Raw genomic sequence first — 23,028 nt, 5'->3', positions numbered from 1 at the left:
CCATGGCAGAAGGTAGGGAGGAAGCATCCAATCTCCTGAAACTTCCTCTCTGTCTGCCTGTTGGATTGGGATGGTATCCAGAGTACAGACTGATGGCCACACCTAGGAGCGAATGGAATGCTTTCCATACCCGGGAGATGAACTTAGGATGTCTTCCGGAATGACGAAGTACCTGACGACATGGTTAAACAGTAACTCGGCTGTTTCCATGGTCGTGGGCAGACCTTTCAAGGAGAGAAGACGACATGATTTAGAAAATCTGTCCACAATGACTAGAATGCAGGTATTATTATTGGAAGGAGGAAGATCAGTAATAAAGTCCAACCCTAGGTGTGACCATGGGCGATTAGGGACGGGCAGAGAATGGAGCTTGCCTGATGGTAGATAGCGTGGGCTTTTAGAGATGGCACAGTCTGTACATCTGTTCACGTACCTTCTGACGTCAGAAACCATGTTTGGCCACCAGAAGCGTTCCCTTAGCAACGAGAGGGTTTCATTGACCCCCGGGTGACCAGTGCCAAGAGATGTGTGAGGGAGTGAATGAGTGGAGTTCGCCGTGTCCTGGGGATGTACTGGTGTCCCGGTGGGCAACTTGATTATATTGGAGGAAGGAAGGAAGGGTCTCAGCAGACCAGGTAATGGGGCTGATGATGACTTTTTCCGGAAGTATAGTTTCTGGTCAGTGAGAACCAGAAAGGGTTGTTTGGCTCCCTCCAGCCAATGCCTCCATTCCTCCAGGGCCAATTTGATGGCCAGCAGCTCACAGTTGCCGATGTCATAGTTTACCTCAGCCGGGTTGAGCTTCCGGGAGAAGAAGGTGCATGGGTGGAGCTGACTGGGATTCCCCTGCTGCTGAGATAAGACCGCTCCCACCCCGGTGGTAGAGGCGTCGACTTCTACAACGAAGGGTTGATTGGGGTCAGGATGGACCAGGAGTGGAGCGGTCATAAAGGCCCTCTTGAGGGAGTTGAAGGCCTCTGTTGCGGCCGGAGTCCACTAGGAGGCTAGTGAGAGGGTTGGTGATGGCACTGTAATTTTGGATAAAACGTCTGTAGAAATTGGCAAAGCCAAGGAATCGTTGGAGTTCTTTGATGGTGGTAGGAATGGGCCAATTTCTCACAGCATTTACCTTCCCCTCATCCATCTGGATGCCACTGCTGTTGATGTTGTAACCAAGGAACTGCACTGAGGGCTGATGGAAGGAGAATTTCTCGGCCTTGAGATAGAGCTGAAAGGCCCTCAGGTGTTGCAGGACCTTTGCAACATGGCGACGATGTTCCGCCAGGCTCCGGGAGTAAATGAGGAAATCATCAATATAGATGAGGACAAACTTATGGAGGAACTACTTCCAGAAGATGACAGGGTTATGCTTCTCCAGTCATGGGCACCCTAGGATGACATCAGTGGTAGATTCCTCCAGAACCAGCAGGTGGATCTCCTTTTGATGGAGTAGTCCGGTTTGGAGGGTGACACTATGACTCACACTCTTCTACTCAAAGGCCAGTTATTTTGTAGACCTGGTAGGCTGACGGCGTTGACGTGGTGGCGAGTTTGAGTTGACAGCAGAGGGCGCCGGAGATGAAGTTGCCGGCTAACACAGAATCGAGGAAGGCGGAAACTGGAAGAGAGATGTCAGCGGCAGTAAGTGTCACAACTGTGGTCAGTGGTTTTATTTGATACTTTGAAGGGAGAATGGCACTCACCATGGGATGAGGAGGACAGACGGGGCATACAGAGATGATATGCCATGGGGATGCACAGTAGAGGCATAGATTCTGGGCCAGCCGTCTTGTCTTTCAGTCCCAGTGAGTCAATAGGAGTCGACGAGCATAGGTTCATTGGCTGGTTCTGGGGAGCTGACGGCCTCTGGTAGGCAGAGTGGCGAATTGGAGTTTGAACCGTCCAAGCACGATGGTATCCTTGTATGCAGCGAGATGCAACCACACTCGAGGTTCCAATCCCTGATGGTAGGTAGACAGCAAGGCCTGTTCATTCCATCCACTGGTGGCTGCTAGAGTCCTGAACTGAAGTGCATATTCACTGACAGACATTTTTCCCTGTTTCAGGTTATAAAGCTTCTCACCAATAGACGAGTCCCAAGCTGGTCTGCAAAAAACTTCTTAAAAATGGTTGATGAAGCTGGAATAAGACTGGATAACTGGGTTATTCTGTTTCCAAATTGAATCGGCCCACTGAAGTGCTTTACCTTGCAGTTGGGATATCAAGAAGGCCACCTTAGATCTTTCGGTTGGGTATAAGTGCGGTTGCATCTCCAGGACCAGCGACCATTGAAGTAGAAATCCGCTGCAATCCTCCACCGAACCAGAGTAGGGCGCCGGCTTGGCCATGGGATTGGTGTGCACGGCAGGTGAGGAAGTGCTCGCATGTGCCGGGGATGCGGGTAGAGTGGTGAGTGTCTGACGTAATGCGTCGACCGGGTCTTGGAAGGGGTCCGTGAGGCTCATGCTTGAGCCGATCGGTGTTGTTCTAGTCTTCTGTTACGGAATACCACAGGAGGCTGAGGATAAAGTGATGTTGTGGAAGGCAGTGATGAATGGATTCGTTGTAGAGGGGTAGAGACGTGTGTCGTATTTGTGGTGCAGAGGTGATTGTTCGTTAATGGGGGTCAGGTGGAAGTGATCAGTATTCAGGTGAGGGAGTACGCTGTGATTGGAAGGAGGTGGAACCTGGCGTGTCTGTAACAATTTTTTTGTGTTATTGAACTAAAATATTGAACTTGAAATAAGTCATCTAAATAAATGACATAATAATTTAATAATAAACCTTTACACAGGCAAGTTTATTCTATAACTGCTCAAAATTCGGCATAAAGACAGTAAAATATATCAAAAATATATTTATATGAATTTATATTATCTGAATTTATATTCAGAATTATTCATGTTTTAGTTAATACATGATTGTATAGTCATAAATTCATCTTTTCTTATCATAGTAATTTAAATGCACCTTTTCATGGTGTATATGCTACTTCAGATGCAGCTTTTGTGCCACCTTTGCTGTCTAAAGGAAGTACAAGTTTTTAAATATATATTCTTAAAATGTTTTATCTTCTTGAATTCCCCCAGTCCTGTTTTTCAGATGCCCACTACTCTTTATAACTGACAGAATCCTGATAATAATGACAGTAATCCTGCCATCATGGGTCATGCAGTGTTGTTTTTCTGTGTTGTTTTAGCAAAATCAGACTCCTCTTCATCTAGCGGTGGAGAATGATCACTCGGAGGTTGTAAAGCTGTTTCTGAGGCACCGCCCTAAATTAGCCCAGCTAGCTAACATGGAGGGAGCGACCTGCACACACATCGCTGCAGCTAAAGGCAGTGTGGCCGTCATTAAAGAGCTGCTCCTGTTTACTCAAGGACCGGTCACACTCAACAACAAGGTCAGGATGTCATTTTATGTTTTATTAGCTTTTGCTGCTATGTTGATTCAGTTTGTCTTGGCAGTGTTGTTTTGTTTTCTGTCTCTCTCCTCCATGCAAAAGCTTAAGTGAAAGTGACATACAGCCAAGTATGGTGATCCATACTCAGAATTCATACTCTGCATTTAACCCATCCAAAGTGCACACACACAGCAGTGAGCACACACCCAGAGCAGTGGGCAGCCATTTATGCTGCGGTTCAGTGGCTTACTCAAGGGGGACCTAATTCAGGGTATTGCCAGCCCGAGACTCGAACCCACAACCCTAGAGTTAGGAGTCATACTCTCTAACCACTAAGCCATGACTTCCCATTAATGAAGATCAGCTGGTCCTAGTTATCATCAACCACTCTGATTGGCTGCTGGAGGGAGAGTGTATGGATAAAGCTGGAAACTCCATCTGAAGCGATGCCCTTTTTGGCCTTTGCTGCCTGTTTTGTTTTGTTTTGTTTTTTTTTCGCATTGTTCTTGTATAACTTTGGAGAGATGTTTCTACTTTGTTTTGTTCAAGTAAACCCACAATGTGAGACTTAAGCTGAAAGTTCATAATAATTTTTGGAGCAGTAGGGAGGTGGATACCGTTTCTTTTATGGCCCATGTTTTCTCCTGTTTTTATCTAGAAAGGGAGTCAGGTAAGACTTTTGTTGTTTATTTAGATTTTTGTTTTAAGAGATTAGAAAGTACCCCTTTTGTAAGTTAGACCTGTTATGCTTGTTGTTTTGGCCTTGGCCCCTGCTGAAGCTTTATTTTATTCCTTGTTTAGTACTTTTTTTTGTTTACTTGTTAAATCAGTTTTCTAGACTGTGACAAAAGCTGGTGTGATTTCTGTGGAATGCTGGGACAAGAGAGAAGAGACTCAAACCCACAACATTAGGAGTCAAAACTCTTTAACCATTAGGCCACGACTTCCCCAAAATGTAAAGCTTTTGTCTTTAATGTTCCACTAAGTACTGGGGCTCGGTACCCCAGTGAGGGTAGCTGCAGGGGGTGGCGGGGAGATATCCCCATAAGCCAATGCCCTCTTCCTGGAATCTTATTGTAAAGGGGGTGAAACGTCTGTGAATGGTGGCACCAGCTGATGACCCTGCAGTTGGTGCATTGGAGGAGGTGCATCAGGCAGGAATATCAAGCAGGAAACAGATTCTGTATTTTGAAATGGAATATATACACCTTTTATTATAAATTTTAGATTTTATTTCAAGTAATTGTTTTTATGGTCATATTTTTAAATCTATATAGTGTTTTAATTTTTATTTACATTTTGTTTAATGAAGTTCATGAAAATCTACCTCATTTTATTTCAGGTAATTAAAATGTTTTATTTTTACTTCTGCTCTTTCTAATTTGGCAGGCTAAGGGTTTGTGTCCGCTGCATTTGGCTGCTGCTGGTGGTAATACGGAGGTAGTGAAAGTTCTTCTGGACGCTGGAGCATCAGTGACAGAGGAGGACACCGTGAGTTAGAAAGACAAATTGTGACAAAGGATATTTTAACATGATGAAGAACAATAATAATTTTGTAATGGTGCAACTGTACATTGATCTTTGACCCTTTCAGGATGGCATGACAGCAATTCATTTGGCTGCCAAGAATGGACACACTCATATTCTGGAGGTGCTGAAAGACAGCGTTTCACTGCAGATCCAGAGCTCCAAGGTGCTTCATGTGAACACATGACCTCTGCTTATAAAGGTTAAGCAGAACAAAAATCTGCTGTAATGTTTCAGTATTAGTGAAACATCTTTATGTGTGTGTGTGTATGTTTAGACAGGTTTGACAGCTCTGCATGTGGCAGCCTGTTTTGGACAGGTGGACTTCGTGAGAGAAATCCTGACTAAAGTTCCAGCTACAATACGCAGTGAATTTCCTACTAACTGCGACAGTCCCAGCGGCAAAGATGATGTGAAGAGACAACAGCTGTTCGCTGAGGTGACGGGACACAACGAGATACACTGCAGAACATGAGTGTTAGAAAACAAGGCATTTTTATTCTGGGGGATGCTCGCTTTGCATTGCAGCAGTTTTGTTTGTGTTTTGTTTTCACTGGGAGTCAAACCCATGAGCATTGTTGTTGTCATTTTAATAATGTGGATTAATTTGGACAGGTTTTTGTTGTTGTTGAAGAAAAACGGAAAAGGTTATTGAACTCACTGAAACTTCAAATCCATAAATTAAAATAAAAAATTAAATCCTCTATGACATAAAATAAAGACACATAGTGTATATTTTCTTATGTTTTTAATATATTTACATTTATTAATATTTTTATTAATCAGTTCATGATTATATATTTATAATTTGATGTTTATTTTTTTAATTGTTTAAAACCATTATTTAAAATTATTGTGTGTTCAGTACATTTACACTTTTTACAAATAAAGTAAAAAAGAGAAATATAACTCCTAATTGAGTTAATTTTTTACAGACTTAATGTCATAGTTTATTCTAAATGAATTGTATAACAACTTTAAATTTTGTATAAAGACCCAGTGCAGCAGTAAAATATTATAAAATGTGTATCATTTTTATTTTTAGTTATATTGTTTATTTGTTATATTATCATAAATATTAATTGTAGTTAATTTATTTATAATTAAATATATAATTATATAATACATGTAATATAAATAATATTATTTATACATTTTATATTTTAAAATATTAAAACATTAATTTCATAATATTTCTACAATATTATTTCCTGTGTACTGTACAATAAATGCATTTTTCACCTCCATACATTGCACATACAAGTGAACTTTTTTATTCTGTTTATGAAACTTCTTACACCTTTGCAGTGTAAAGTATATTTAAGATGTATTCTCTCAAAATAAGTCTTGATATCTCAAGGTAATTTAGCTTTTACTGAAACAAAAGCCACAATGTACATATTAGTGCTTGTGAATCATCAGTGCATGATTTATTGTGTGTGTGTGTGTGTGTCTGTGTGTTCAGTCAGGTTACACTCCTCTGCACCTGGCGGCTCAGTCCGGTCATGAAAACATGGTTCGCTTGTTGCTGAATTCTCCTGGTGTTCAGGCCGATGCTGAGACAAACATTCAGGCAAGGGATCAGAAGGACTGCTGCAGTCTGAAGAATGACGTTTGAGTGCGGTTCTGACCATCCATCGTGTGTTTCAGGGCTCCACTCCTCTGCACCTGGCGGCTCAGAATGGACACACGGCTTTGGTTGGGCTGCTGCTCAGCCGCTCTGGATCTCTGCTGCACCTGACCGACAAACACGGATGTACCTGTCTGCATCTGGCCTCTGCACATGGACATGTGGCCATGGTGAGAGTCCTGCTGGGACAGGGAGCTGAGATCAACCACAAGGACACGGTGAGAAGAAACCTGCCATGCAAAGAAAAATCACACAGAAATATCTCGATTATTTCTCATAGACAGCTGTTACGTTCCTCGTATGTTTTGTATTTTTGTTTGCTCCTTGCTTTTTTCCCTTCTTTAGTGACTGCTAATCTGCACCTCTTAAAATACATTTATTTCATATCGAATGTCACTGTCTGTCTGTTGCCGGATCTTTGTCTTTCATGGTTTACCCCAGTGACAGTTGTGTCTCACTTAAATGTTACAAAACATCCCCCAAAAAATATCAAGCATGTAACATTTTTAATGTTACAGTATTTAATAATTTAGGGGATGCAAATGGTCAGATACACTGTTGCTGGAGTAACCAGTGATCGTGAAGCAGGTGATTTGTTGAAAGAGAGAGAAAAAAATAAATACATTTAATGGTGATTGACTTTGAGCTTGCTTATTTTTTAATGAATCAATTAGAATGGCTGATTTTGATTTGAATAGCAATTGAATAAGTGTAGAAAGGATGATTTGATTCATGTTGCTGAACATTTTCAAACTAAGGTTAATAGGCAGCAGCTGTAGAGGGAGATTAAGCATGTCGTGGTGAATGGACTAGAGGAGCTAGAATTGTGTAGAGCAAGAATTGCTCAGTGCTGATGCCCATCCTTTTGTGCTTTTGTAAGGAAGAAGCGAGAAAAGCGGCTGAGGTTAAGGAGTCCAAAATCAAAACTGTATTGCTGCATTTTGATTACTTTCTCCTGCCCTGTCGGGGTCTGGAAGTGAAGTTCGTCTCAAGTTACATCTGGCAAAGGTCCAGATGGAGGAGAGCGTGAGTATAGCTGAGAGAGTCAGGTTGAGCTGGAGTTTCAGCTTGAAATCCACTGTCTAGAAATTAACGCTGATACACAGATCAAGTTGCGGTAGCTCGAATTGGGAGTTGCCAGAGATGCACCAGGTCCTCCTGTTCCAGTAGCCCCCAGTTCATTACAAATTTCTCCTCCCGTGCCATTGGTTCCTCCAGTGTCATCGGGTCTCTCTGTTCAGCCTGCCCCTGCAGTAGGCTCCGATGATGCGATAAGAGTAGGATTATCAGGTAGTGCGTTTGATTTGAGTAAACATTGCTCTTATGCCCTCTCACCCCTCACAGTTTAGAGAGATTGAGGTGGACTGGTATTTTAATGTTTTTGAGTGAATTACTTCAGCTTTGAATTGGTCTCGAGAAGTATGGTCTTTGTTACTACAGTGTAAGCTAATGGGAAAAGCTCAGGACATGTGTGCTGTCTTGTCTTTGGAGGACCGTTTGAACTATGATGTTGTTAAGGCGACAATTTTGAGAGCTTATGAACCCGTACCTGAAGCTTATAGGCAGCAATTCCAAATTTTATATAAAAACATTTTGACATACGTTCATTGAATTTGCTAGGGAAAAGTCTATGATGTTTGACAAATGGTGCATAGCAAGTAAAGTTACAGATTTCTAGGCACTTTGTGATTACATTTTGTTCGAAGAATTTAAGGGTTGTATTCCTGTTCGTACTGCAGTTTACTTAAATGATTAAAGTAAAATCAAATGTGTCTGTTCTTGCTGATGAGTTTGCTCTGACTCACAAAACCATTTGTTTTGCCTGTACTGAAAAAGTTCCTTCCATTTCTCCCATTTCGAAGGACCAGTCACGTTTTAAGTCTACTGATACAAAAGTTAGGGAAGAGAGAGAGTGTTTTTATTGTCACGAAACTGGCCATGTGATTGCTGATTGCCTTGCTTCCTTATCAAGTGTTGGTATTGTAAAGCCTGTTGACGTGATTGACAATAAAAATCATGAGAAAATGGATGTGGGCTATCAACCTTTTTTGGGTGGAAGGATTAGTTTCTGCTGATGTTCAGTCTACAAATCAGGTTAAGGTGACAATATTGTGATACAGGTGCAATGCAGATGACCGCAGCTAAGGATGTATTGTTCTTTTTTCTGATGACACTTTTTGTGGTAGCTATATTTTGGTACAAAGTATCAGAATGGAGACTGTCGGAGTTCCTTAACATCAGATTAATTTGCTATCCGAGTTCTATACAAGAATGATTAAGGTTAGGGTGTGTGAAAATTTGCCTGTGTGTGTGGGGTAAAATTTATCCTTGGTAATGATGTGGCTGTTAGGAGGGTTACACTTTTCCTAGAAGTTTGTGATAAACCACAAGCTCGTAAACTTGCTGATGCAGTTGATTTGGCTACAACCTTTATGGCATCTACTTGGATGGTATTCTGGTGGCTGATGAAGGTGAGGCAGACGGAAAACCGGATTCCATTTTGAATGATGTAAAATTACCAGTGACTCGTGATAATATTGTTGCAGCCGAAGGAGCCGATGTTACCATGCATAAATGTTGTACCTTTTGGAGTTAGCATGTGAGAGGAAAGCTGCTTACTACGAGGATAATGGATTGCTAATGCATAGATGGGGAACAAATGTCTCTGATTGTTTAATGGTCTACTGTTCATCAAATTGTTGTACCGGTATGTTACAGACAAGTTATACTTTTTTTGGCCCATGATCATGCTTTGTCTTGACACCTGGGAATTAAGACGTATAACCGAATTTTGAACCACTTTGTTTGGACCACATTAAAGTCTGATGTAGTGAAATATTGCAGGACTTGTGATAAGTGCCAATTTTCAGGGAAGACAAAACCAAGTAATTCCGTGTGCACCACTTGTTCCTACACCTGTGATGGGGTAACCTTTCGAGCATGTCATTGTCGATTGCGTTGGTCCTTTGCCTAAGACCAGAGCTGGTAACCGGTACTTGTTAATGATAATGCTTGCGGCTACACATTTTCCGGAGGCGAAAATAACTGCTCCTGTAATCGCTCATGAAATTCTTTTCAACATTTGGGCTACCGAGAACCGTACAAACTGATCGGGTACAAATTTTGCCAAAATTTGTCACAAGTATTAAAGACTTAAACAATTTCCCATAGAGTCGCAAGTGCATACCATCCATAAAGTCAACGTGTATTACAATTTCTTCACCAGATGCTGAAATCTATGCTTCTAAATATGTTATTTTTTTAATTGTTTCGATGACTGACTTATTCGTTAGTTTGAGGGTTTTCTAGTCCTGTGGGTAGGTTTACTAAACCTGGGTCATTGATCGTTAGAACTTGGAAACACCTGTTTCTGAATGATTGAAGCTTTAAATGCTGGTTTGACGCTAACCTAGAAATTAGTTAACATAAACCAATGTCGTGTCCTGTTAGAATAATTTCGGGAAAAGGAGGTAGGCAAGTTTTTGTATTTAAAGGGGGGGAAAGCAGGGAGCAAACAAAAATAAAAATAAAACATACGAGGAACGTAACATAGCAATGAAATTAAATGGTCGAATGGATGCTTGTGTTGGTCTCATGTTTCTCAGAAGTTTCTTGAGAAAAAGACCCTTGTAATCTCAATCCAAACTGTTGAACTGTCCTGAGCATTTTCTCAACAGTTGGCACGTGACGTGTCGTTGTCGTCTTTTTTCTTTATGGTGGATCACAGAATTATAAGTGCATTATCACCAACTATCACTCAAATGGACCATTGACACGATCTACAATCTCAAATAGGAGTGTCAATGGTCCATTTGAGAGATAGGTGGCGGTAGTGCACTTTTAAGTCTGCAATCCGCCGAAAAGCAAGGAGACATGTCAGGCGCTGGCTGTTTGGAACTCAGGACAGTTTGGACAATGTGGTGAATCAGAGGTAAAAAACTATATAGATACTGTTCAGTTCCTTGCACAAACCGATCTTTGTGTTCTACTGAAGAAACAAAGTCACTTACATCTTGGTTGCCCTGGGGGTAAGCAGATAAAGTTCATAAACATAAAGAACTATCCCTTTAACTTAACCTAAATGTATCAATGTATTTAAATAAAGCTGAAATAAATTATATAAATTATAAAAAACTGTCTTTTAAAGAGATGTTGTCTTAAATAACAGATAAATAAAATATTAAATAAAATTAATACAAATTACGAAAGCTCATAAACTACTAAACTAAATAAAAACTGAAAATATAAAAATAAAAGCTAAATAGATAAATAAATTCATTCTAATTTTAATACATATTATACTTGCATATATACAAAAAATACAATTTCTACAATAGTAATAGTACTATGTACAGTAAATTAATTAATTTTCCCATTCATCTCTCAAACTGTGCTCCGATATGCCAAAATACCAAAGCAGTGTGTTACTGTTATATAAAGTGAAATGTATTAAAATATAGACTAAATTATTATTAGACGAAACGTTACAAAAAAAAAAAATTAAGATTTTTTTTGCCTTGGCAAGTAACTGAAACCATAAGTAAATTCTAAAATTTAAAATGAAATACATATAAAGATAAATCTACATTTTTAACATTTTTTTTTTTTTTTTTTTTTTTTTTTTTTTACAAATTACAATAAAAAAAACAAAACACAAAAGAAAATACCATTTATAATACTAAAAACTATTAAATAATTTGAATATGATTAAATCAGTGTATTAATAAATACACTTCTGTTCAGGATTCCTATGCTCAGTAAGGCTGCTTAAAATTTAGGTATTAATCATATTATTTTTTTTTTAAATAATCACATAGAAAACATATTATTTCACATTATTACTGTTCTTACTAGGTTTTAGATCAAATAAATGCAGCCTTGGTGAGCAGAAGAGAGACTTCTTTCAAAACCATTGAACTGAATTATTCCAAACCTATGACTGGAAATGTAAAACTAAAATATCAGTATTCAGAGCAGTAAAGCTGCATTCTTGTGAGCAGTAAAGCTGCTGTGTCTTTCAGAGTGGCTTGACACCGCTGCATTACGCAGCTAAAGCCGGCTTTCTGGAGGTGGTGTCAATCCTGGTTGAGAGTGGAGCGTCAGTGTGTGTCGAATGTCATGTCGGATGGACACCGCTGCAGTACGCTGCTCAGGAGAACCATGAGAAAACCGTCATCTTCCTGCTCAGACAAGAGAAGAACATACTCCAATTGCTGGACGACAAGAAGGTCATACTCACTAATACCCTGTTCGTTCTCTATGTGTGTTTGTGTGTGTGTGTGTGTGTGTGTGTGTGTGTGTGTGTGTGTGTGTTTATTTGTTTGTTTTTTCCAAATGTTCTAACTACCAGATGTTTATTAGAGAGCTGATACTGATGGAGACTGAAACGTCACTACATTACTATACATCATACACAACACACTGTATTAAAAGCACATTTATTAAAATTGATTTATGTGAAGATTGTTTTAAGTTCACCAAAATAAAAGTTATAATATTTTTAAAGTTCTGTAACCATTTAGGCATAGATGATGGCACAAATTTAATTGTAATAATGAATGGTTTCAATTTTATCCTCCAAAATGTATTTAAAAAAAAATAAAAATAATACTGGCCTTCATTCATATTACTTAGTTGAAAGAGTAAATACACTTTTTATAAGTAAAAATAAATAATAACCTGTGTATTATATTAGATTTTACTGCCTACTCTGAATAAACTCAGCTGCGTAACTCAGCTTTTATTTAGATTAATACTAATATTAGATAAATTATGTAACTGATATCAAATAAATTATAAATAAAATTGTGTCTTATTGTTGTTGCTGATTTAATTGTATGAATCTTTATTGAAGAATTCTAAATGTGTTTTTCACAATGGTTAATTAGATGATTTTACATCAGTGTTTTTCTGTAACGTGATGGCAGGGTTGATTCTTTCATTTTATTCTTAATGAGCAGAAAGGAACTTCAACACAGGTTTAAATGGATAAAAAAAATTTGAAACAATGAAAATTAAAATTCCACCATGATTTTCTCACCCTATAGACATCCTAGGTGTATATGACTTTCTTCTTTCAGACAAATAAAATCTGAGTTATATATATTAAAAAAAAAATGTCTGGCTTTTCCAAGCATTATAATGGCCATAAATGGGTGTTGAGATTTTGAAGCCAAATACAGAATGACGTCCAGCAGATGATGTAGGACATACAGTCATGGTAAATATAATTAAAAAAGGCTGTAAAAATGAATCTGCATTGTTAATCCTTTTGATCTTTTATTTAAAAAAATCACAAAAATCTAACTTTTCATTTGATAATAATAATATTAAATGGGGAGAAATATAATTATGAAATAAATATTTTTCTCTAATACGCATTGGCCACAATTTACGGCACCCTGTTATTCAATACTTTTTGAAACCTTCCTTTGACAGTTTAACAGCTCTAAATGTTCATCTTGAGGGTTTGCTGCTAAAAAGCTCATTTTCTGTTTTCTGTCATGATGACATGCCAATCAGCTAATCAACTCAAAACACCTGAAAAAGGTTTCCTGGGCCTTCAAAATGGTGTCTGACACTCATTGACACCATTCACACAGAGTTTAAATCAAGAAAAATGCATCGCCAATAAGCTGTCTTTTCACAGAGTGCTGTATCCTAGCATGTTAACTGAGTGGAACGAAAAAGTGTGAAAGAAAAAGATGCACAACCCGAGAGAACCGCAGCTTTATGAGGATCGTCAAGCAGACTGGATTCAATGAATGCACTTAGGCTGGGGTCAAGGCATCAAGAGCCACCACACACAGAAGTGTCAAGGAATTTGGCTACAGTTGTCATAATCCTCTTGTTAAGACACGCCTGTACCACAGGCAAAGTCAGAGGCGTCTTACCTGGGCGAAGGAGAAGAAGAACTGGACTGTTGCCATTGCTCAAAAGTCCTTTTTTCAGATGATAGCAAGTTTTGTATTTCCTTTGGGGTGCAATGTCATCGGCTGGTGTTGGTCCATTGTGTTTTTTGAAAACCAAAGTCACTGTACCCCTTTACCAAGAAATCTTGGAGCACTTCATGCTTCCTTCTGCTGACCAGCATTTTGAAGATGCTGATTTCATTTTCCAGCAGAATTTGGCACCTACCGCACTGCCAAAAGCACCAAAAGTTGGTTAAATGACCATGGTGTTGGTGCGCTTGACTGGACAGCAAACTCACCAGACCTGAACCCCAGAGAGAATCTATGAGGTATTGTCAAGAGCAAGCTGAGAAACAAGAGACCAAAAAATGCAGATGAGCTGAAGATCACTGTCAAAGAAACCTGGGCTTCCAGACCACCTCAGCAGTGCCACAAACTGATCTCCTCCACGCCAGGCTGAACTGATGGATTTATTAAAGCAAAAGGAGCTGGTTTTATGAAGTATTGTAATTTGAGTTTTTGTTAAATGTGAGGTAAAATCATAACAATTAAAAGTACCAAAGACTTAAACTATTTCAGTCTGTGTGCACTGGATTTATTTAATACATGAGTTTCACAATTTGAGTTGAATTACTGAAATTAACTTTTCATCAACATTCTAATTTATTGAGAAGCACCTGTATATACCTTGGTTTTTCTCATTGTAATGGATAATTCTTCTTCTGTGAAACAGGAAGCCGTGGCTGTGTAATTTCATGTTCATAATCACCCTGGAGTGCTCAAAATTGTGAATATGAATGGGAGTATACTTCAGAAATATTTTACTATGAATAATTTCTAGGGGTGCCAATAATTGTGTCCAACGTGTATTTCAGAAAAACATTCATTTCATAATGATATTTCCCCCCATTTCAAATTTCATACTGTGATGCCGTGTGTCCCGGCATAACCAAACAAAACAGATAAACCCATTATAAAAACACAGCATTTGTAGCATTTAGTGGGGACATAATTACTGAATATAATGACTTATACTGTCTTTTTATGCGTTGCGTATTGCGCTGTGTAAACATAAAACCATGTGTGCATTCGTGATTGAAGAAATGACAAACAACAAGCTCTATACTGCTCAAAACTCTCGTTTGAATCATAAGTGGTGAATTCCTTAAATATAATAAAATGTACATACAGGCTGTGAGTCAGAAGCCTTGCCCTTCAAAATTTGGAACTGCCCCACTTTATAGAAACAGCTTTGTGCACAGCCTTCCCAAGATCAAGTAACAGCCCTTTTCCTCCATAAAATGCGCTGCACACATTTGAATATTTGGGTTGAACTGTTCTGGAACAGTGTTGTAAATACAACTTAACCACTGGTTTCTAGTCGTGGCCTCTTTTGGAAGGCCAAACAATGTAGTTTTGCTTTCACAATGAACCGCTCTTAGCTTTTATAAAGAATATCTCTTTGATTTTGAGACTTTAGTCTTTGCAACTTTACTCATCTTCTTTATGCACCACGCACTTGTAACACTCCAATGAGAAAGGACCAATTTTAATCACATCTTATGACCCTTTTACTATAACTAAGATTGTATTCGTCTGCAAGAAGAAAGTCATACACAATGCATTGAGGGTGAGTAAATAATGGGATAATTTTCCATTTTTGGGTAGACTTCCCCTTTAAATGCATTGTTCTGCTGAAAATAAACCAATTCAAATGGCATCATTAATCATGTTCTGTTTTGTGTGTTGTCTGTAGTTTGTGTTCAATCTGATGGTGTGCGGCCGGATGAATGATAATCTGGCTCTGGAGGAGTTGGTTCTTCATTCTCCTGCTCCTCTGGACACGTGCGTCCGTCTGTCGCGAGCTCTGACTCTGGCCGCGCTCAGAGAGAAGGTGCGCTCCATCGACCTGCATGCCGCCGCGCTCCACTGTGAGCTCATGGCTTCTGACCTCCTGACCCTCGCCGCCTCAACCGGGGGTCATGGCACAGGTCTGATCCTCAGGGCTGTGGATCACCGGGGTGCCAGCATGCTGGACTGCTTGATCGAGGGAGAGCAGAAGGCCGTGGTGTCCCATCCGGCGGTGCAGATGTACCTGACAGAAGTGTGGTGCGGAGGCCTGCAGTGGAATTCATGGAAGATCCTGCTGCTGTTCTTCTGTTTGCTGCTCTTCCCTCCGCTGTGGCTGGCGATCTCACTGCCACTCAGACACAGGTACAGTCTGACACAGTAAACTTCACCAAGCCTATTTGATCAAAAATACAGGAAAGACAGTAATTTTTTGAAAGATCACAATTTTCAGCAATGATTACTCTAGTCTTAAGTGTCACATGATCCTTCAGAAATCATTGTAATGTTCTGATTTGCTGCTCAAGAAACATATAATTGATTAATAGAAAGTTCAAAAGAAAGGCATTTAGTTAAAAATATAACTATTTTATAACATTATAAATGTCTTCACTGTCACGTTTGATCAATTTAATGTGTCCTTTTTATTAAAAGTATTTATTTCAAAAAATAAAATCATACCGCAAAACCTTGAAAAGTGTTATTTAAGTATTATTTGTGTACTTTTATATTATTTACTACATTTTCATTTTACATTGTTTATATTTTCAATTCATATGTTTTCATTTAAATTTTAGTATGAATCATTTCTTAATGCACTTTCGTCTTTTGAGTTACTTTTTTTTTTTTATATTTCCATTTAGCTTAATTTTGTTTTGTTTTTTTTTGTTTTTTTTGTTTTAGTAATTTTAGTGGCCGAGGCGACATTTATAATTTTAAATCTAGTATGTATATTTAATTTTATCCTTGTTTCAATGAATGAAAACCATTTCAAAAGTTGTAGTTAACAATAACAGCACTGGCTTTTTGATAAATTATTCTAATTTATAAACGATTCAATTTATGCATTTAGCAGACACTTTTATCCAAAGCAACATTTTTTTTTTACCAAATATGTTCCCCAGGGAATTGAACCTACAACCTTTTGCATTGCTAATGCAATGCAATACCGCTGAGCCATAGAAACAGTATTATAGTGTTTATTAATATTTTATTAAATTAGCTTTTGTTTTATGATATATTTTTATGTTTAATAATTTTTTTTAATTTTATTTCAGTTTTAGTTTCCAAGGCAACATTTCTAATTTTAGTTTAAGTTTGTTTTTAATCTAATATTTGCATTGTATTTTATTATATCTTTATTTGAATTAACAAAAACAATTGTAATAGGCCTTTAGATCAAAAAATGGTTCTTAAGAAACATAAATTAAATAATATGTATCCAAACTTTTTACTCCCTGTGTTTCTCGGTTGAGGAGAAATGTGTGTAACTGATTGTTTTAATCTCCACTCAGCTTCAACACCATCCCAGTCATGAAGTTAATGAGTCATCTGGTGTCGCACGTCTTCCTGTTGGTCCTGTTCATCTTAACAATCGTGTATCCGCCCGTGAGTCCTCTGTCTGAGGGCCGTCTGGTGCCCGGCTGGTCGGAGTGTCTGTTGCTGATCTGGCTTTGTGGGATGCTGGTATCCGAGCTGACCTTCCCAGGTGAGCGTGCTGGATTAGCGTGGATTGGTCTTCTTCTACTGGGTTTTTCCGCCGTGGCTCTGCTGTGCCACCTGCTAGCAGTCTTCACCCAATGGTGGCCACCAGTGCACCTGCACTGCCTGTTTGCTAGAAACGTCCTGCTGGCCGTGGCAATGACACTGGGATTCATCCAGCTGCTGGAGTTCCTCACGTTCCATCACTTATTTGGCCCATGGGCTATAATAATCAGAGACTTGATGAAGGATCTGTGCCGGTTCACTGTGATCCTCATTTTGTTCCACACTGCCTTCACGCTGAGTCTCACTGCTTTGTGTCAGCCATATCCACATGATTGGAACAACAGCACTGGTAACGCCACACAAGTGACCATTCTGAGACCTTTAAACATGTCTGTGCCACTCTTCTTTGCTTTGTTTGGTTTAACCGAACCAGATAAAATTCCCATGGTGGAGCATTCACCTGCTGCCATGGAGTTTTTGGCTAAAACGGTATTTAGTGTGTATCTGGTGGTGACTTCCATCGTGTTGATCAACCTCCTCATCGCCATGATGAGCGACACGTACCAGCGCATCCAGGCTCAGTCTGACATGGAATGGAAGTTCGGCCGAGCCATTCTGATCCGCGATATGAGCCGCAAGTCTGGAATTCCGTCTCCGTTCAACCTGTTCAGCAAACTCTTCTACTCCATCAAGCTTCTCTGCAAACATGCAGGTAGGAGTTGCTTTTCAGTAAAGATCATTTGCATGTTACTGGGGAAGCTTGTGTCTGGCAAAGAATAAATTGGCAACTCTTTTTTTCTTGCAAGTGCGAGTGTATCTTGTATATGCAAGTTATAAACTCGTAACTGCAATATCTGTGAATCTCAGAATTCTGACTTTTTTGAGATGTAAACTTTTCTCAAGTTTCTCAATTTGAAATTTTTCCTTAGAATTTAAATTTTATATCTAACAATTTGAACTTTAAAAACAAAAAAATCTTGCAGTTTTGACTTTTCTCTTGGAATTCTGAGTTTACATTTCAAATTCAGTTTTTTTCAGGTAATTCTATAAAATAACGCAAAATGACAGTTCAGTGATGTCATCATTCATCTCAGTTCAGTTAATAGTATATGTGCAATGATTTGCAATCAAGTACTGGATCCGGGTGACTGCAGTGACCCTCTGATCTGGATACAGATTGGATCTGGTGGCTACGGTGACCTTGGAATAAGAGAGAAACAGACTAATATTAGCGTAGATGCCATTCTTCTAGCTATGTAGCAAGTAGATCAGGAGTTATGGGAAGTGTACCAGGTTCTGGTTTACCTAATTAATGCAGCCTAAAAATCCTTTAACGTATTTGTATATAAGAAGCGTATTAGTGTGTTACATTTACATTTTATCCAAAGCGACTTACAAATGAGAACTTGATATGTGTTATGTGTAAGCCAGGTTAAAGAGTTATATTTAGATATATTTTTGAGATGGAAAAATGCAGTTTTACAAATGCTAGAAATCTGGCTTTTTAAGGAAAGATTGCTATCAAATAGCACACCTAGGTTCCTAACTGATGACGAAGAACTGACAGAGCAACCATCAAGTCTTAGACAGCATACTAGCTTATTACATGCAGAGTTTTTAGGTTCTATAATTAACACCTCCGGGTTTTTTTTTTCCAGAATTTAACAGTAAAAAATTACTTCTCATCCAGTTTTTTATATCGACTATGCATTCCGTTAGTTTTTCAAATGTATATGTTTCGCCTGACCACGAAGGAATATAGAGCTGAATATCAGCATAACAGTGAAAGCTAACACCGTGTTTCTTGATGATATCTCTCAAGGATAACATGTAAAGCATGAAGAGTAATGGCCCTAGTACTGAGCCTTGAGGTACTCCATACTGCACTTATAAATAACTTTGTCTTCTAAAGTTGCAAATAATATAAATTATGCAATTTGCTATAGTACCTTGTCAAACAATTTTTTATTATGATCATCAATAATAATAAATTGACTTATTTATTGAAATTATTTTATTTATTGAATATTTTAGCATATTAGTTTATACTGGCTCCATCTTAAAATGCAAGGTTTGACAAAAGGGATGGTTAATGCTGCAAACAAAAGTTTAACTTGCTGTAGCACACTACTGTGGGCATTTGCTGTCTAAGGAATGTTTGACAGAACGTTCAGACATTTGGGGTTGTGCATCTCACACTTCCTGTACATCTTCACTCCATCTAAGCTTTCTCTAGTGTGTGTTGCTGACTCTATTGCCATGTTATGTGTATATGTGCAGTGTTGAGTGACTTTCCCATGTCTGTGTCCTCCATTGTGTTCAGGGAAGAGCTGCTCTGTGAAGTGTCCTAATGTGATGAATGAGGATGAAGACACTGAAGGTTTGACAGACGCGCGTTCTCTAGAGCAGCTGGGTCAAGCATCTGTCAGCTTCAGAGGAAACAAGACGACACAGATCCTCCCAGAGGGCAAGTATACAATTTCACAGCTCCTCTTCTTTGGTCGGAGATTTATTTATATGGTCAATTTATTTATTTTTTTAGTTTTTCTATGAAATATCAAACAGAAAAAAAACTTTATAACTGTTGTATTACTATTCTGCATAACAATAAATACATAAATTACTTATATGAAATTATATATATAAAAAAAGGTTTTATGAACTAAAGGTTATCAGAATACATTTTACAAGAAAATACAATTTCAGTCTTTCTACTTCAGAATTTCATGTTGAATTCATTGTTATTTGCTGTTTATTTGTAAACAGTGTGTACAATTCCTTTTTTATATAAATTCCTATATTTTTTATTTTATATATTGTTTTTATACTGTTGTAAGAAAAATATTGTTAACTTATACTATTTATTTTAGTTTTCTTGATGGTTGTATGATTATTTTAATTTCTTCTACTGAGTTTGCCATGAAAATAGCCTTTGCTTTATTGAATGAATGAATAAATGCATGAATACATAGATATTATATCATATATTCATATTGTAATTCATCAGTTCATGATTAAAGTTCACAGATGTATTAATATTTATCAATATTATATTAACTAAATACTTTGAAAAAACTATTTCATAATTTTATTTCTACAGCAGTACTTCAAGTGTACAGTAATTATATTCATTTTATTTTAAGCAAAAGCAAGAAATAATAGGATTTGTCATGAGTCAATCTATAGCAATCATCTTGTGTTACTGTGCAGGCGGTCAGATTGTGATGTCCATGTCTGGAGGACAGGAGCACGTGGAGAATGTTGTGGATTGGCCGTCTGTGGTCCAGCAGTTTTTAGCCCAGCGCAGACAGAGGGACAGATCACAGCTGGAGAGAGATGAATGAATGATGACCATTTCACCATGACAGATGAATTTGTACTGCCTATTAATATCAGACCAACCACCTGAGCCCACATCACTTCAGCTTCCTGAAGAACACCTTAGCATTAGCATATCACAGCATGTGCCTTTAGCTGGTATCCATTCCTCACTAGTCACTTTAATGAAGATGTCATTTACACTAGTGGTCCAAATTCTGGGGTCAGTGAGATTTGTGTTTGTGTGTGTGTGTGTGTGTGTGTGTTTGAAAGAAGTCTCTTCTGCTCACCAAGGTTGCATTCCTTTGATCAAAAATAATACAGCAGTAATATTGTGAAATATTAAAATTGAAAATAACTGTTTTCTAGAATTCAGTGTCAAATGATTCTTCAGAAATGTTGCTGCTCAACTATAGATATGTGCCAGTATTCAGTAATGTGATATATCATGGCAATGAATATGCACGGTATTGTTATCATGGGCACATCTAAATACTGTGAATAATTATATATTACAAATTATTCATAATTTCGAATGCATTAAGAATAATATTCCCATCAACTGGACAAAATGCACAAAACCGCTGTATGCTCCTTGAAAGAGCATGTGTGCTCCGATGTACTGTAAACAAGCACGCATGAGAAGCACATGGGGAAACACGTGAGAGATGCGCAGAATGAAAGCACATTCTCTTTCTGACAGTTGATGGTGCTAAACTGCAGAAAATGACACACAGATACACTTTAATCTGTGTTAAACTTTTAACTTTTTATATTTTTCGGTATTTCTTCAATGTATTTAAATGTTCCGATATTTTTGTTATAAGAAAAAAGTTGTTATACTGTATTATGATTTAAATTCAATTCAATTAAATACCGTGATAATACCATATACCGTGATAAAAGCATGAGCAATTAATCGCAACAGGAAAATTTGATACTGGCATATCCCTGCTCAACAAACATTTCTTAACATCTATGTTGAATACAGTTTTTGTGGAAACTGTGATTCATTTAATTTTTTCAGGATTCTTTGATGAATAGAAAGTTCAAAAGAAGAGCATTTGTTTGAAATAGAAATCTTTGGAACATTATAAATGCCTTTACTGTCACTTTTGATCAATTAAATGCATCCTTGCTGAATAGACATATTGATTTGCTTAAAAAAATTATTATTAGATTTGAAGTATTTCTACTTGATATCTCAGACTTATGACCATAAATGTTTTATGGGCTGATGCTAGAAAGATGACAGAATGTATTGACAATTGTTCTTTTTTTTTTTACAAATGAAATTAAATCCATATGTAAATGACACTTGCTAAATATAGGAACATGCTACATATAGCTTTATAATCACTGTGCACCATTATAGAAATTATACAAATGTGATTTAGGGCTCACAACTGGTTTTTGTTGAAGCTGCATTTATCTCATGTAAGAATCACGATAGTTTAATTTCAAGCTCACAATAAGAACATTATGCTCAGATCTGTTCATTGCGGGAAACACTAATTAATGCTCATATTGCCAAAACATATCCAAATATTTCACTACTAACTTCATGTGCCTGATGCTGCCTGACAGTTTAACTGTTGAAGACGCTGCCATTGAGGCTGTTTTTCCATGATATCACATCAAGCAAAAATCTGAGCTTTCATGATTTGAATTTTAAGTTTTAATTATACTGTATCTGACATGATCTTGGCAAACATCCTACTGTTGTTTTTTAACTATTGTTGTTAACAAACTTAAATCATGTTTATTAGGTCTGCACTTTGACTGTCCTGAAAACCGGACCAAATTGTAAAGGTTACCGTACAGTTATTATTCTCACGTTTAACTCTATAAAATCTACTGTATTCATGAATTTCTAAGGCCTCTAAATCATCAAGGTGATCAACACTTTGTTGAACAATATTCCATGCCTTCTGACTTTGACCTTTTTAGCAAAAGGATTTTTAGTCAAAACGTACAACATCCACCTTCAGCTCGTACACTTGTCTTTTTGCTGTCAAATCTTTACTCATTTAAAAAAGTAAACATTAGAACCTTCATATTGTTAGCAATATTTCAAGATGAACACTTACAAGACTAAAGCAACTTAGGTTTGCTTGATTATCCATATATCATTTATTAGAAATAAACGTGAAAAATATGATTCAAATATGATCATCAGGCTTTCGTTTAAAACAGTTCATACATTCATGCGTCTGAAGTCTCTGTCAGGTTTAACTTTGGACAGAGTGATGAGTGGAAAAATAAACATCTGTAACGTGGGGCTGTTTTTCACTTTTATGGATGTAAATTTTTGCCTGTGTTTATGCTGAGACTGAGACAGTAACTCATTTGTCTTGCTTTAGGGAAAGTGTTTTTCTTAAAATAGAACCACATCCGGAAACTACATCACTGCCTACATAATAAAATATGGTTAATATTCTTTTAAGTTCTGTAATGCCTGTTAACAAACAATGTTATATATGATTTCTGTTATGTTGCAATAAAAAAAGTCTTTCAAAAAGTAAAAAAAAAAAAAAAGTGTTTATTTGCATAGTAATAAATGTACGTAAGGGCTGTATGACATTTTTTAATTCTGTACACAGTCTTTTTAACTTTTTAAGTATTTGACCAGTTTTTTTATCTTTTGATAAACTATCCTATAATGGTGGACATCACTCATTTGA

The 23,028-nt window shown here is 37.6% G+C and overlaps 1 protein-coding gene across 1 annotated transcript in view; it reads left to right on the top strand.

Moving 5' to 3' along the window:
- LOC113073295 (serine/threonine-protein phosphatase 6 regulatory ankyrin repeat subunit B-like) overlaps nucleotides 1-21,175 on the top strand; it is a 35,778-nt gene extending 14,603 nt beyond the window's left edge. The window contains exons 10-20 of the mRNA XM_026246184.1: nucleotides 3,200-3,403; nucleotides 4,793-4,894; nucleotides 4,998-5,096; nucleotides 5,208-5,369; nucleotides 6,396-6,503; nucleotides 6,581-6,778; nucleotides 11,582-11,788; nucleotides 15,228-15,685; nucleotides 16,834-17,738; nucleotides 19,350-19,493; nucleotides 20,237-21,175. Coding sequence (XP_026101969.1) covers nucleotides 3,200-3,403; nucleotides 4,793-4,894; nucleotides 4,998-5,096; nucleotides 5,208-5,369; nucleotides 6,396-6,503; nucleotides 6,581-6,778; nucleotides 11,582-11,788; nucleotides 15,228-15,685; nucleotides 16,834-17,738; nucleotides 19,350-19,493; nucleotides 20,237-20,370 — 2,721 coding nt within the window. The 3' untranslated portion in view covers nucleotides 20,371-21,175. The remainder of the gene's footprint in view (nucleotides 1-3,199; nucleotides 3,404-4,792; nucleotides 4,895-4,997; nucleotides 5,097-5,207; nucleotides 5,370-6,395; nucleotides 6,504-6,580; nucleotides 6,779-11,581; nucleotides 11,789-15,227; nucleotides 15,686-16,833; nucleotides 17,739-19,349; nucleotides 19,494-20,236) is intronic.
- Nucleotides 21,176-23,028: the final 1,853 nt, after the last annotated feature.

Source organism: Carassius auratus, unplaced genomic scaffold, assembly GCF_003368295.1.
Source record: "Carassius auratus strain Wakin unplaced genomic scaffold, ASM336829v1 scaf_tig00011797, whole genome shotgun sequence".
Lineage (NCBI taxonomy): Eukaryota > Metazoa > Chordata > Actinopteri > Cypriniformes > Cyprinidae > Carassius > Carassius auratus.
The sequence above is the reverse complement of the archived record's forward strand: the minus strand, read 5'-3'. Positions and strand labels throughout refer to the sequence as shown.